This window comes from Patella vulgata, chromosome 3, assembly GCF_932274485.2.
Source record: "Patella vulgata chromosome 3, xgPatVulg1.2, whole genome shotgun sequence".
Classification (NCBI taxonomy): Eukaryota; Metazoa; Mollusca; class Gastropoda; family Patellidae; genus Patella; species Patella vulgata.
In genome coordinates, this window is record NC_065881.2 from 23345111 (window position 1) to 23359618 (window position 14508).

The window sequence follows — 14508 nt, forward strand, 5'->3', positions numbered from 1 at the left end:
CGGTGATAATTGACGTGGTGAAATTTGAGTTTAAGCAAGACAACCATTGGTTGATGTCTTATCGTAAATGTAATTTATCTCATATTTTCAGATAAACATTATGCTGTGGACCATCTGAGAACACAATATATCGAATACGTAAATCGCATTTGTTTAACAAAAATTATTTTCACAGCCAAGGGCCTTTTAGAAATCAATAAAACACACATATGAACTTTGTTTTTATTCTTGTTCTTGTTTTCAAAAACACAAACATTGTCCAATCCTATGATCTATTCTAACGCTTCTTTGTAATTGGTCAAGGAAGTTATTTGAGTCTAAATACAAAACAATGCGATTATGAGAGACCTTTAAAAAGCTTCAAATCCAGCAATCAAATTATTGTTTAGCTGCAATTAAAATAACGCTTGTGAATATCGTTTTTATTGGTTTATTTCGCATCTTCGTCTAAAGAATATCTGAATTTTAATTTTGATCCAGACATTCTCTCACGATAGACTCGGTCAAACCATTCACTTTGTGCCACGGTAAACCAGTTTTTCCAGTCGCCAACTTCACCTGCAACAGGGAAGAATATAACACATGACACAATTATATGGAATACAAGTTAGTTGAATGATTTTTTTTCTGGCGAGTGTTCGACGAGGGTTCTCTCGTCTTCATCATCAAGCAAGGAATGACAACCATAGTACAGTAAAGATGTATATACAAAATATGTAACAAAGAAAAACATTAATCTACAAATAGAGATAATCATTTGGAAACCATCAAAGGGGGTGGGGGGCATAGGTTTGGTGAGTAATAAATGGAAGAACATTTCTAAGAAATATCAAAATCCTAGCAAAATGGGTGGGGGGGGGGCTGGATGGCCGAATGGTTAGCACGTGCGCGCTGTATCCAACCTCGTGGGTTTTCTCCGGGTCCTCCGGTTTCCTCCCTCTGCTAAAGACTGCTAAAATACTAATTTAATTGCCTTAGATATCCATGAAAGTGTTTTATGCTCATGTAAAGTTGTTGTGTGTTGTAGTCAATGACGTTGATCGAAAATCATTTGGCACATACCAATGCGCGTATTCTGTAATTATTAATATTCTGTAATATATTTGGTAAACCCCATTTCTCTCTCTTTCAGCAAAATGAACGGCTGCGAAAGCTACCACCCCAGATAACGTTGCGTAACACAAATATATCTTCCCACTCTTCATGTATAAAATGTACAATAAGCTTGAGATAAGAAGATTTTAAAATAAAACTGAGCGTAGTAAGTTTACCTACCCTTTCTATATATTTTAGATTTTCCATTCTCATCAGCAACTACATGAGACATTCTTGTCTGCATTTTAGAGAAGGAACACGCATCACTTATTCCTTGAATTAATTCCTCATTTCTTTTAACTTGTAAAAAATCTGATATTTTTCTGATTTCTGCTATTGGATCCTGCAATTATAAATATTTTGTTATTTACCGACATAAATCAGCGGTTGCCAGGCAAGATACGCCTACATTTTATAAGAGATGGAAAGAGAACAAGCTAAAAAAGGCGATTTTTCGTACAATCAGGGGCCATATTCCAGGAAGGTATGGTCTAGAATGCGCGAATATCGCCATGGACTGAGATATTTCGGATATAAAGATATATTTTAAGTTTCATAAAAATAGGATAAAAATTGTGACTTCTAGAGGGTCCACAACCTTGGTATTACGAGGGGTGGCCATTTTGTGGGGCAGTTGCATACGAAGGCTGCAATTTTGTCCGGTCCGATTTTCACGAAATTCGAACTTAACCAGCATTACGGTATAACGGTGATATATTTTAACGTTTTTTTACATCGGATAAAAACGCGATTTATCGTACAATCAGGGACCATAATTCAGGAAGTTACGATCCCATATGCGCAAATATCGAAAGGAGCCAAGGTCTTTGGTTTATAAACATGCATTCCCAGTTTCATCAAAATCAGATGAAAAGTGTGACCTCCAGAGTGTCCACAAGCAAAAAAAAATTTAGTTTTCCTGCAATTTGGGGCCATAATTCATGAAGTTTCGATCCGATACATGCCAGTACCGACAGGATCCGAGATCTGTTAGAGATAAACCTATATTTTAAGTTTCGTCAAAATCGGATAAGAATGGTGACCTGTAGAGTGTCCACAAACAAATTGTGGACGGACGTCCGGGCGGACAGGGGCGACGACAATGTACGTCCACTTGAAAATGTGGACGTATAAAACAATGTTGGTGTATTTATATACGTTTGGGTCTTTAAATTTAAATTCGCATAGAACTTTACACAACTTCCCACCAACGGAGCACTGTATACCTACTCATTGGTCAACTAACTACTAGTTAAAAGAAAATCATTGGAATTAGTGCATCAGAACATGGACATAATTTGATCAGAATTATACGAAACTATTGCTTGATACAAACATTTAATGCTGCATACTTTATATTTTAAAGGGTGGGGTGGGGCTTGCATAAAGTGGATATCCATGATAGAAAGTTTGGTTGAAAAATGAAGTGGGGTTTAACATTCTACTATTCTGCTCCAACCGAGGCTGAGTGATGTTAACGTAATATGCTTTATAAAATAAGAATTGCATATTACCGCTTTAAGATCTTCATATGTTAAATGTAATATAGAATACTCCGTGTTGTTATCAATGACTTTCTCCCAATCTAAAACCTGTTTATACCAACAATTGTACTCAACTGTAAACAAAAAAAACCTCTTAAATCTAATAATATTGTAACTTGATAGTCTGTTACTACCTAGTGTTAAAATTGATGCATTAAGATTATGTCCAAAAGTAACATTTGATTTGTTCCAGACAAGGAGCAATATAGTCATTTTCCAGTATCTTAATCTGGATTTCTTTTTTGTATTCAATATATATATATTTAACTTAGGAATGTTTGCAAATTTCTTTTGGACTTCAACAGTCACCAACAGTGACGTTCTAAAAATAGCGATTTGTATTATTTTCCGATATAGATCACTTATTAGTAATATTAAGTGGTATAAAGTATGTATCTTTAAAGGTATACGCTTGAATGTTATTAACTATTTGTTACTTTATCAGATAACCTATAAAGACATTAGCATTTTAAACTTTATCCTAGATTTGGGTCATCTACGCCAAGAATGTGTCGTTAATAAGACCACAGTATGATACGTTTCTATATTTGATAAAGACGAAAATCAATGCCCATATGGTATCGGCTTGCAGTTATGCACATTATATGTACCCGTAAGCTTATATATTTATATTGTTATTGCTCCCGGTGTAAATAAAGTGTATATTTTTAAAGCTGTTCTAAACTAATAGTGTGACACCACTTCCCCTTTTGATAATTATGAGATAGTATGTTTACATGTATTTAAAAAATATTCGTACCTGTTCCGTTTATAAATAATTCAATAAAATCCTTGAATTCTCCTTTATAGTCATATACTGATATTTTATAACAATGGTTATAGAACGAGACGGCAAGATCCTTCGGGTTTCTTCTAATATAGATTATCTTGGGTTTCTTCACAGCCAGATCAGTTGGTAAGTCACTAAAGGCAACATGACTGTTCAGAATACGAGGGGATTTGGCTTGGTCTAAAACGTCCTGTCCCACATCTTCAATCATAAAGTCAGATTTAGAAATGGCTTGTAAATCAGTTCGACCTGCCAGCAACATTCGACATATTTCAAACAACCAATGTGTTCCTGAAAATATAAAAATTATCAGTCTGGGAACTCCTCAAAAGAGAAGTGGTATTACGTGTTCTAGGAGTCGTGAGCATGGCCCGATTCGTGCATGAAACCACACTTAGTGTAATAATAATGTCCTTGCGTAGGCAAACTAAAATGAGTTATACATGTATGTTGATACATAGAATGGGCTAATTTGATAAACACGCCAGTCATCTGTCCTTTTCATATTGACAATATCCTCTCGTGTTTATGAAACTATACTAATAGTGATGAAATGTATTTGGTCCGGTCTGTAGGGTTTGGATGATATTTATTCCGTATTTGGAAATTAGTACGGTGGTCAGTCTATGCCGTAAAGCAATTAGGGTGCAGGATGAGATTCAGCTAAACTCACACGAGCAAGATTTGTGATTAACATTTGCTTCTAATCCGCTTAAAGAAATAAATTTAGAAAAAAGAACATGAACTGTGATAGCAGATTTTATCACGGAGGAGAACACAACGTCGAAGTTGAAGTCAGAAATCCAGAAGTACTACAGCTGTATACGTGGTGCCGTATCCAGAACAGATAGTTTTAGCCATTCTGTGAGTACATGTATCTCTTTATTGGTTTTCGCTAAATTCTATCTGAAACGAAGGCTGGGGAATTTTATCGTGCTGAATTGATAGTCCTGGCTTTCTTAATACTTTTTCGGAAATTACTGATACACAGCAAGCGATATTGAGAAAGATCCGACAAAATCCTGAGGAAAATGTACAACTTTTTGCTGAAATTTTTTTATTATTATCCGCTGAAGGTTTTCCAGGTTATGCGGGACAGCCGGAATTTGACAGGCAATTAATTAATTTCCTTGTAGATATATAAAACAAAATTTTGCGTGAATATCCGCAAACATTCTTGGCGACAGATGGCTCGACAAGAACTAAATATTATGTAAAGGTTCATGTTGAGAGACAGCATGCTCGACAATAGCCGAACTGCAGCGAACATGAACCGTGGGATGTCAGTTTTATGTAAAACCCCGCACGCGTGGAATAGGTTATCGTCGCGGTCACATAAGTCGTGATTGTCGACAAAAGAGAGTTATAAACGCGGTTAAAGCGAGTGTTCTACACCGTTCAGACGCTTATTTTTAAACCAGTTCAAAATTGCCGGGATTTTTAAAACAGCATCGTGTTGCGTTCACACGTACTCAAAACCAGTTTAACTATTCTGACCTCTTCGGTTAGAGTTAACTACGCATGATTAGCTCCATCTTCTTTATTCGGTTCTTGCGCGCTTTCGATACCCTGACACTGCATGGCACCGCCATTTTCCCAGGAATGTAACTTACTGCATACTGCGCATGTCCAAAGCGAGCTAAAGCCGAGGTTTTTAAGCCAACCTGTTCATGTTTGATTAAAACAGTTTTCCGAAATTTGGGAAATGACCCCCTCTGTAAAAACTATATTTTATTGTACATGTAAAAACTAGAAACTGTGCAAAATTTGTGGTCTGTAGCTTGAAAGTTGACTGAGATACGGGCATTTTTGAGTTTCATGAGTTACCGATAAATTTTGGAAACAAAATATGTATCAATAATTTATTCGAGTTTCAGATCTTGTTTTTACCTTTGTAGTAATGATATACAGCTCATGGTAGTCTTAAAGAACTTTTTGTGTTAGGGTTCGCATGCTACTTGGCCATGTAAACCGGAAAAAAATTGGTGTAATTGTATATTTTCTGGATTTTGCTGTGCTCCAGGAACTACAAAGTAATAGATATAGACCAAAAATTTGGCCTATCCAGAGATTGCCGGTAGTACTACATGCACTTACTATAAGACACATATGAAAACGCATCAGTCTTCACTAGATTCCCAGAAATTTGGCCTCGAATATGGTTTCAGAAACAAATCTTCGAAAATTGCCTCGTATTTTCGAGTAGGTAGAACCTGGTAGATCAACACCTAAAAATCTGAAACTTGGTGGAATTAAAGTTGAAGTCATTCTTGTCCCATGCCATCTCAATATTTTTTCGATTTTTTCAAAATATGTGTTTTGGGTCAATCTATGCAAGTCAAAACCCGAAAGAAATGAAATGAAATGGGGTTAAACGTCCTACTGTTTTGCTCCGAACTGGGCTAATGAAGACGGGCATACGCCATACAGTGTGCTATGAGGGAAATTTTGCCCGGACAGCGGCACTACGGTCTACTCTTATATCGAATTCCAACTGTCTGTCAAGGGATCTTTTACGTGCACGCCAATGTGTACACGGGACCTCGGTTTTTCGTCCCATCCGAACGACTAGACAGCTGTCCTTGTCAGCCCCTCCGTCCTGCATCACTGACAAGGGAGAACCACGCCGGAAAATCTGGATGAACTTTCTCGGCCAATGCAGGGATCGAACACCCGACCTTCAGGCTAGCGAGCCAGCGCCTTACCCACTTAGCCACCGTGATCCCCAAAACCCGAAAGAAACATCGAACAAAAAGACAAAACAGTTGTTTGAAAATATTGCCGGACTTGGTATTCTTACATTAATGACTAATTAACTGGGCGATTTTAAAGTAGTTAAGAATACTAAAAACCTTTGTTTTATTTTGTAGGCTAGAGTGTTGTACCCATTGCCAAGGTTCAAATATAATCTCAGAATTCCTGGCTTGACTTCCGAATCCTGAATAAAAAAATGTTGGGAATGTGGGGGCTTTGGACCAGTGTATGGTTTGCTCTTTAAGACATGTGTCGGCAGGGCAATAAAGTGGTATTGCCTTTGGTGTCAACCGTCCGTGGCAACACAGAAACAACCTCAAGGGCAAGTTAACAACTAAGGGGGGTGAATTAGAATGTATCTCAACACATGCCACCATTACATAATAACGGCCCGTATCTGGTACATCTACCCATGGTCACCAAGAAAAACAACTGTTCCTACCAACACTTGTAATAGGATTTCGCTTTTTTACCTGACTTACAGGAGATGTTCTGTGAGAATCGTTGTGTTAAACAGTCACTAACTGTGTGTTTTTCTTAATAACTCCATGTGTCGTGGGGGAATAACCTAATAATCAATGACTGTTCACGTGTATAATGACGAATAACAATTTTATTTTTTACGGTAGTAAAGTTTAACAGCTTATCTAGTTATTGCGCTTTGAGCACGGAAGAGAACACCGCGTCGAAGTCGAAGTAAAAAATCCAGACGTACTACATTAGATATATGACGAGATGATTTGGATTTTGTTTTCAGGTGTTTTGACAATTTAAAAAATTATGAACAGTGTTAAAATATGTTGGTTCTGATCTACTGAACGAGCAATGTGATCCATTTCTTGTAACTACAACTCAAGTACTCGTAATTCAATAGTTTGTCCATGTACACCCGAATGATACAGCAAGTCTAGTTGATATAGGCTACAAATACAAAGAGTTTATCTGATTAATTTATAATACAAGAATATTGGCGATAACAGAAATAGCCAAGGTATGTTGACTAAGGTTTAAAAAGTGCTATTAGTTATGGGATAAGGTCTAATGATTAAAGATGCATATACAGGCAGGGTAAACTTTATTCTTCCGGACATCTGTCACCACTATTTGTCGTGTATTTTGTACAGGGTGAATAGTCCATTTGCTGATTACACTATTTTGCCTATACCGTTTTTTTAGGACTTCAAATTTTGTCTAATGGCTTGAATTGTTCGTACTTGGGTAAGACCAAAATTTGCCTATTGCAGGTCTTTATTTCGGCTTCAAATGTTATATAAGTATTATTTATACATTTATTCACATGGCAATTCCTATAATCAACTCTCTAGACCATTGGGTGACAGAAATTTAAATAGATTAAAACACGATCGCCATTTAAATAATCCAATAGTCTGTCCACTGACATCCGAATGCGACAGCAATACTAATTAAACCGTGTTGGTTTGGGTTTAAAAAACCCAAGGACGGGTTGATTTGATGTGTTGAGTCGCCGCGACTCCGATTAGATTATGACACAGCAATATTAGCGATAAACCTGTTGATTTATGGGCAGAAAAGGTTGTTGATTCAGTGTGTTTCGAACGATTAAACGGATGGGTTTGTTTACCTATTCTAGTTTAATTCTTGGCTGACTGTGTCAATACAGGAGAACCCAGTCTTACTATTTTGTCCATTCACAAAAATCTGACGATTCTTCTATTATTATCGGACGTTGAAGAAAACTCAGTTTCATCTTTAATTTACGATCCATGGCAGGATATGAGTTGATGGTGAAAGGCTTTCGCCAACCTCAAGAATATATGCATATATACACATTTATATACTGTGACAACAGTGTTGGCATTGTTCTTTAACGAAAAAGATCGAATATAAGGCACTTTATAATCGAATAGTCCCAAAACAAGTGAACTAATATGAACCAAGGTCACCATTTTATTTTGACTTATTCTCATCTCGTCTGTTTGGCCGATCTTAAATTTTCGTTGGGTTGTTGTCATTTTAGAAAACATTTCTGTCATTTTATTCGAAGAAAACAAAAGAAAGTGGTTCTACTGGTACTCGGATTAACTCGCTAAAAAGTAATAACAAACCGGCTAGATCTTATTTGATTTTTCTCTAAAAATTAGACCACCTGGAGAAGATATGTAGTATGAATTAAATATAGCCCAATATAAGGACCGGTGTGTGAATTAACCAAAGGCCGCAGGCAAGTAGGTTTACATTTGTCTTACACACCGACATAAATTTCAGTAAGCAACTTTTACCATTTTCTCTTCCGTATCGCATGTGGACTAATGTTGTACACGTGCACTGTGTTCGCACCAGAGTAGTAAGTTTACTCAAATTTCAGAAACTACTAACAAATCAATTATATCATATGTGGGGACCAATGGGTATATCATCCCAAGGTCGGTAAAACTATAAATTAAGAACTTACCTGATTTAGGGTAGGCAGAAATAATGATATCATCTTCACGTAGTTTTAACGATTTCATGTTGGTAATTACATCTATTGAAAATTTAGGATAAAGTTTGCCATCAAATTCCACCAATCTGAGGTGTTTACCTGCGCCATCGGTTATCTCGACAACCGACATCTTGAACTAACTAAAATGAAATGTATTTGTATAGATATTAAAACCGCCATTCGTCAAAACTCATGGAAAATTACAAATTAGTGACATAGTGGGGCAATGGATATCTCGACAATCAACATCGTTAAGTAACTAAATGGAGACATGTTTTAATACTTATACATACACAATACAACACACTAACATAGATGCAGTAAATGCTATTTAAAGTAGAAGTCGATCATGTCACGTAGTATAACAGATGTTGTAAAGAATAAACATACCCGGTGGCTGCCTCAAGTGTGATACTCGCTACTACTATAATAAAACAAAAATTACTTGCCTCTCGTGATTTTATCCACCCTTTCACAGCAACAAATTACTTATAATGATATAGGTTACTTGTTGAAGTGACCACTGTTTGTTATCACAATATACAACAAACTCGGCCAAATGTTGCAATATTTATACGTCGATCAAATTAATAGACGTCGATCAAGGTTTCATATGGAGCGCCTTTAATGCATTGACGGATTTAGGTATTATCTGTTTACTTTATTATGTGGACTTTTTAGTATGTGGTCACTTTATTATGGTTTTGTTTTGTTATGTGATCACTTTATTGTTTGATCTTTTTTATCATTTGATCTTTTTATTATGTGTGCTGTGTGGTCACTTTATTATTTGATCTTACATAACCATCAAGAAATAGCCACAAAAGGCATGTATGGCGTTCCATAGGTTTACATTAAATTACATCATATTATGTTATGTATCAGATACTCAACATCCCACGAAACGTGTATAAATCAGATACATTAAAACTGTAATGGATATCTTAGTCCCCATTTCAGTTTGGATGACTTTGCAAGAAAATCTTATTAGAAAATATAATTCAATATATTAATGAGTTCGATGCAGATTCAGATTGTTTTTAATTTCATTCTCGATTCATCACTTCATGAATATAAGGTTGATTGAACTCCAAGATACCCACCATTCTATTGGTTTTATTACAATATAAGGTTAAGCTCTCAAATACGAAAAGTGTCAAAGTTAAATAAAGTAATGTAGATTTAGATACTGATCAATCAAACTCAATCTAAGACAGGTAATACATATTATGTTTGATGAATTACAAAGACTAGCAAATAATAAGAATAGATATTTAAGGGTTAACACACTTCACTGCGTATGTTTTCGTGTTATTGAAATATAATCACAGGAAGAGGGGGGGAAGTGACTAGTTTGCAGAGGACCTTTAGATCTAAAAACGAATTGTAACATAATATGCCGAATTTTGTGCCAAATAAATCTATCAATCTACTATTCTCACACACAACAATGCAATTGTGTGAATGTGACAATGACCAGGATATACCCTTTTTCCACTGTTGGTGCCAGGGCCCTAGTGCAGCCAAGATCTGTGGGGTCTCCGGTTAAGGTGTATAACATTTTTGACGCGGCCAGAAGCTTTTCTTGGACGCACTATAGCCGTAAACATCCGTTACCATCATTGACGTTGTTCAACTGCGTTTAAAACAGACTTTTATCTTCCTTTAGTCTTTAGGTTGGGGGGCGGGGGGGGCTCATCTGTATAAATAAAGTCAAAGATGTATGTGTGTATGTATGTATGTTCGCCCATCACGCTTCGTCGCCGAGCTCCACCCCCACATGTGGTATCGAATTAACGAGCCTGGAACCGTGAATGTTTTAGGCCATGTGGTATCGAATCAAACTATGTCGCCGCGCTCAACTACCACGTGGGTATCAAATTAACTAGCATGACCTGGCGCGAAGCCGGGTATCATGCCAGTACATGATATAGCCTAGAGCCTCTCTTCGTCCTCGGTGATGGAGGTTCCCCCGATCCCCCATCGTGTATAGTGAATACAATATCTCTTTAGCATGCATGACATGTCATGTCGTTGAGGCCCCGACACCAATAAACAATTCAACTAAATTATTTCGTGGGCCCCTCACTGACATAGATCTTCACATGCTATTTTATATCATTAATACTTAACAATTGTATGAAATATTTCCTCGTATTCTCTATAAATAGTATGTATTCTAATTCTTGGAAATCACGAACTGTAAAGTAGGTCTATAATACGGAAGAGCATTGGGGTAACTTTGTATTATTCTCTCCTGTTTTCCGATTGTTGGCTATTGCTCTTACGTAAATAAGAGGGTAATGGGGAGATCCGGGTCGTCACGTTGCAATATCCGACCTTTAATCCGATGTTACACACTATAATTAACTCGCTGAGGACGATGAATCGTTATGAAATAAGTACACCTCATTGGAATGGACACGCCTATTGATTTTCAGCTGACACTCTACAGTGACAATTATCCTTGATACATTTCATAGATTTGTTTAAATGGCGACTTCTGTGGACGTTGGACAATTTCTGAATGTTACTCCTAAAGTTACTTCCCTGCTGTCAGACAAAAGAAAGGGGCCTGTTAATTTTTAACGATTTACGGAAGTTACTGGCCTTAATTTACGAAACTTTCATTTTAAATTTTAACCATATTTAATGACAACTCTTTGAAGCACTAAAACTAACATATTTTTGTTACCTTTAAATTTAGAGAAATATGAAAGCAACCAAGGATTAATTTAGTTCGGCTGGTATTGCTGATATTGGGCGTATGCGAATATAAACCATCTCGAAGGGTAGCTTTCGTGTGTTCATAGTCATTGATGGGTCAATCTGAATCGCGAATAGTTTTTCTTTGCGATTTGCGTAAGAGCCTCCGTACATTTCCACAGAAACCCATGTCATTGAACGGGTCCGAAATCTAAATATAGACAAGAATGGACTAACCCTTGAAATGGAACATGATGTTTTTTATTTCAAGGGGGGTGGGGGGGAGATATAGTTTTGTCAATACGCCATATTATTATACTGATATTAAATATTTTAATTCAATGTTATCAATGTTTACAAACAATATTGAAGCTAATTGTGCAAAAACAATAATGGTTAACTTGCGAAAACAATAATGGTTAACTTGCGAAAACAATAACTGTTAGCATTCGATACGTGCGAAAACAATAATCGGTATTTGACTATTATGATCAAATAAATAGAAAGTTTGCCCGGTTTATTTAAAACTGTTCACAGATAGGACAGTCTTTTATACAGCTAGTAGGCCTATGTGACGTCGGTATATAAAGAAACCAATCCACAATTGGGTTAAAAGTTTTAAGATTACTATTCGAAGATAATGATTAGATCTAGAATTTTTGTTCGTAGATATGACTTGTGATTTCAATAGATGAGAATATGACTTGTATAGTGATTTTATTATCAGAGTTAGTAAAACCATTCTCGGGCTTTAGGATATAGTCAGGATCTTGTGGTTTCCATATATACTCACTTCGATTTGGAGTATGCAGCAATGAAAACCGATTGGTAAATTCATGGGAACACTTTTCAGTTACAGATTTAGCATCGTCCTTGGTATTGAGTATTTTAAGTGTAAAATTTGCCTTGCAGGAAACATCTGGAGACACGAGTCGTAGGATAACATTTTGGTTATTCACAACTTTCCACATACCTTGTTGCTGTACATTATGCATCTTAAGAGCACAGTCCAATGTCCACAAAACACCTTGAATTTCATGACGTGTAGTCTCCCCATACTTGTATTGGTTACCCACATCGAAGCTGCATTCAAATCTGTCGTCGTCCTTTTTGTGTACTTGTCCAATTTGTTTGTATAAATTTTCCACATCTATAACGGCATCTTGGAAGCGAGGACATGCATTATCTGTAACAACGAAATCTGTATCAATGCCACGGATGGCTTCTTTCAGTTGTGGGGTCTTATTTAATAGTTCTTCTAGCTGGTCCGTGTTGAGCATCTCACCTACTTGTTTGCCAAATTCCGCCATTTGTCTCGACTGTTCTTCGGCGTCTGTAATCATCTTAGTCATCATCGTGACTTGCTCCAAATTAGAATCCTTAATTTTCAGTTTCAGTTTTTCGCCTCCATCTTGTAGAATTTGACACATCTTCTCTACCCTTTGATCAATCTTTTCACATTCTACATCAGATTGTTGATGGAGTGTTGAAATCTCGTTTTTTATAGAATCCACTATAGAATTGTTAGAAGCTGTTTTAGTCTGAACCCTTTCTTTCAGTTGTTTAAGAATTATTTTAAGTTCGCTTTCCACATCTTTAACATTCCGAAAAGTATGACCTTGATGGCCAGTTTTAATACAATTATAACAAATTGTACGGTTACAATCTTTACAGTATAACTCGTTCTCCGTCTTGTGTTCTGGACAAAGAGACATGATAACTTGCCTTTTTGTGCTATTCAATGTGACAATTTACAGGTAATTTCCCTTCTCCTCAGAACACTAGTATTTGCATTAATATCTCGGCGATATACAGGTTCACTTGAATATCTTCCTGGTATTACCCATAAATCATACCGAATATAATTTCTTAGAAATCACGAGCAACAAATAGGTGTATAATACGGGAGAACATTCGTGCCACTTTGTAATGATTCGGCTGTTTTTAAAAGCCCCCAAGTATTGCGGTCAAACCCGTTCATTATGTGTCCTTACCACTCTAGCGATCACAATTATAACATAATCTTTATGAAATACGTTCTTAGCCCAATGAAAGGAACCCACCTATTGATTTTCGACTATGTTGATATACAAACAATTACCATAATGGACAGTCAATGTTTTAAATAATCTACCCCGTCGACTTACGAAACGTTCATCTTATTTTTAATCAAATCCATATTTCTAACTCACCCAATTTCCAAACACCCGGTTATATTTTGTTGCCTTTGCATTTAAAAGATCAAGAGAGCAACTGAGAATTTGTCTAGCCAATGCTAAATTAATTTTGTTCAGTCGCTGTAGATGCTAGTGGTTCGGTGTATCATTGCCGAGTAAGCTATGTTTTCGAAATAAACCATAGCGTTTTGAAGCATCGAGGAGTTGTGCCCTGTCATTTTTTTGTGTTGCTCGATGTAGAATTATTTAATACTGATTAAAATAAACCTAATTTGAGCTTGGGGCAGTACCTTTTCGAAATTCAGAATATTTATACAGTAAATTTCTTTATGGATTTTTTTAAAAACTCGATGGGATTGTTTATTAAGCAATAAAGAAGAACTTACTCAAATTTTAATATTTCCCGCTATCTTTTCTTCCACATTTTGACTTTCTTAACATGTACAGGACATACTCTTTTAAGTTGTTGTTTCTGCTATATTTAACATTTAATTCTTATTTTCACTGGTTCGAAATGGCAAGAAATTGATACGGTACTGAGTTTGTTGATATGAATGACTTTGCTTTGTTAAACGACTAAGAAACAGACATTAGAGACCACGGGGTTGGTCGAAAAAGTTCCACCCTACCTGCGAATAAATGGAGCTAGCTGTCATTAGTTTTCGGTCAGCGTGTACATGCTGTGCACAATTTTCCTTATTGAACACTGCGTGACATATGTCCGTCTTCATTAGTCCTACTGGTGCAGAAAAGTAAGACGTTAAACCCCGATTTAATTAAATATTGGAGCCATGGTGGCTACGTGAGTAAGACGCTGGCTCGTTAGTCTGGATTTCACGGGTTCTCTCCCAGTGTTGGCCGAGAGAGTTCATCGGGATTTTCCAGCGTGGTTTCCCCTTGATAGTGGTGTAGGGTGGAGGGCCTGACAAGGACAGCTGTATCGTTATTCGGATGCGACGAAAAGCGAGGTCCTCTGTA

The 14508-nt window shown here is 36.6% G+C and overlaps 1 protein-coding gene and 1 long non-coding RNA gene across 3 annotated transcripts; both read right to left on the reverse strand.

Annotated features, from left to right (window-relative positions):
* Nucleotides 1-414: 414 nt before the first annotated feature.
* On the reverse strand, nucleotides 415-9065 carry LOC130012262 (uncharacterized). Of its 2 annotated transcripts, none has more exons than XR_008787656.1 (6): nucleotides 9038-9065; nucleotides 8618-8787; nucleotides 3400-3720; nucleotides 2610-2713; nucleotides 1276-1438; nucleotides 415-558 (listed from the first exon to the last, which is right to left on the reverse strand). It is a non-coding gene; the product is annotated as an uncharacterized LOC130012262 (long non-coding RNA). The 2 variants fall into 2 exon arrangements; XR_008787655.1 differs by lacking the exon at nucleotides 9038-9065 and adding an exon at nucleotides 8941-9017.
* Nucleotides 9066-11733: 2668 nt separating this feature from the next.
* LOC130012261 (E3 ubiquitin-protein ligase TRIM9-like) lies at nucleotides 11734-14466 on the reverse strand. The gene has a single exon (XM_056099710.1). The coding sequence runs from the start codon at nucleotides 13066-13068 to the stop codon at nucleotides 12004-12006; it is 1065 nt and encodes a 354-aa protein (XP_055955685.1). The 5' UTR covers nucleotides 13069-14466; the 3' UTR covers nucleotides 11734-12003.
* Between the last annotated feature and the right edge of the window lie 42 nt (nucleotides 14467-14508).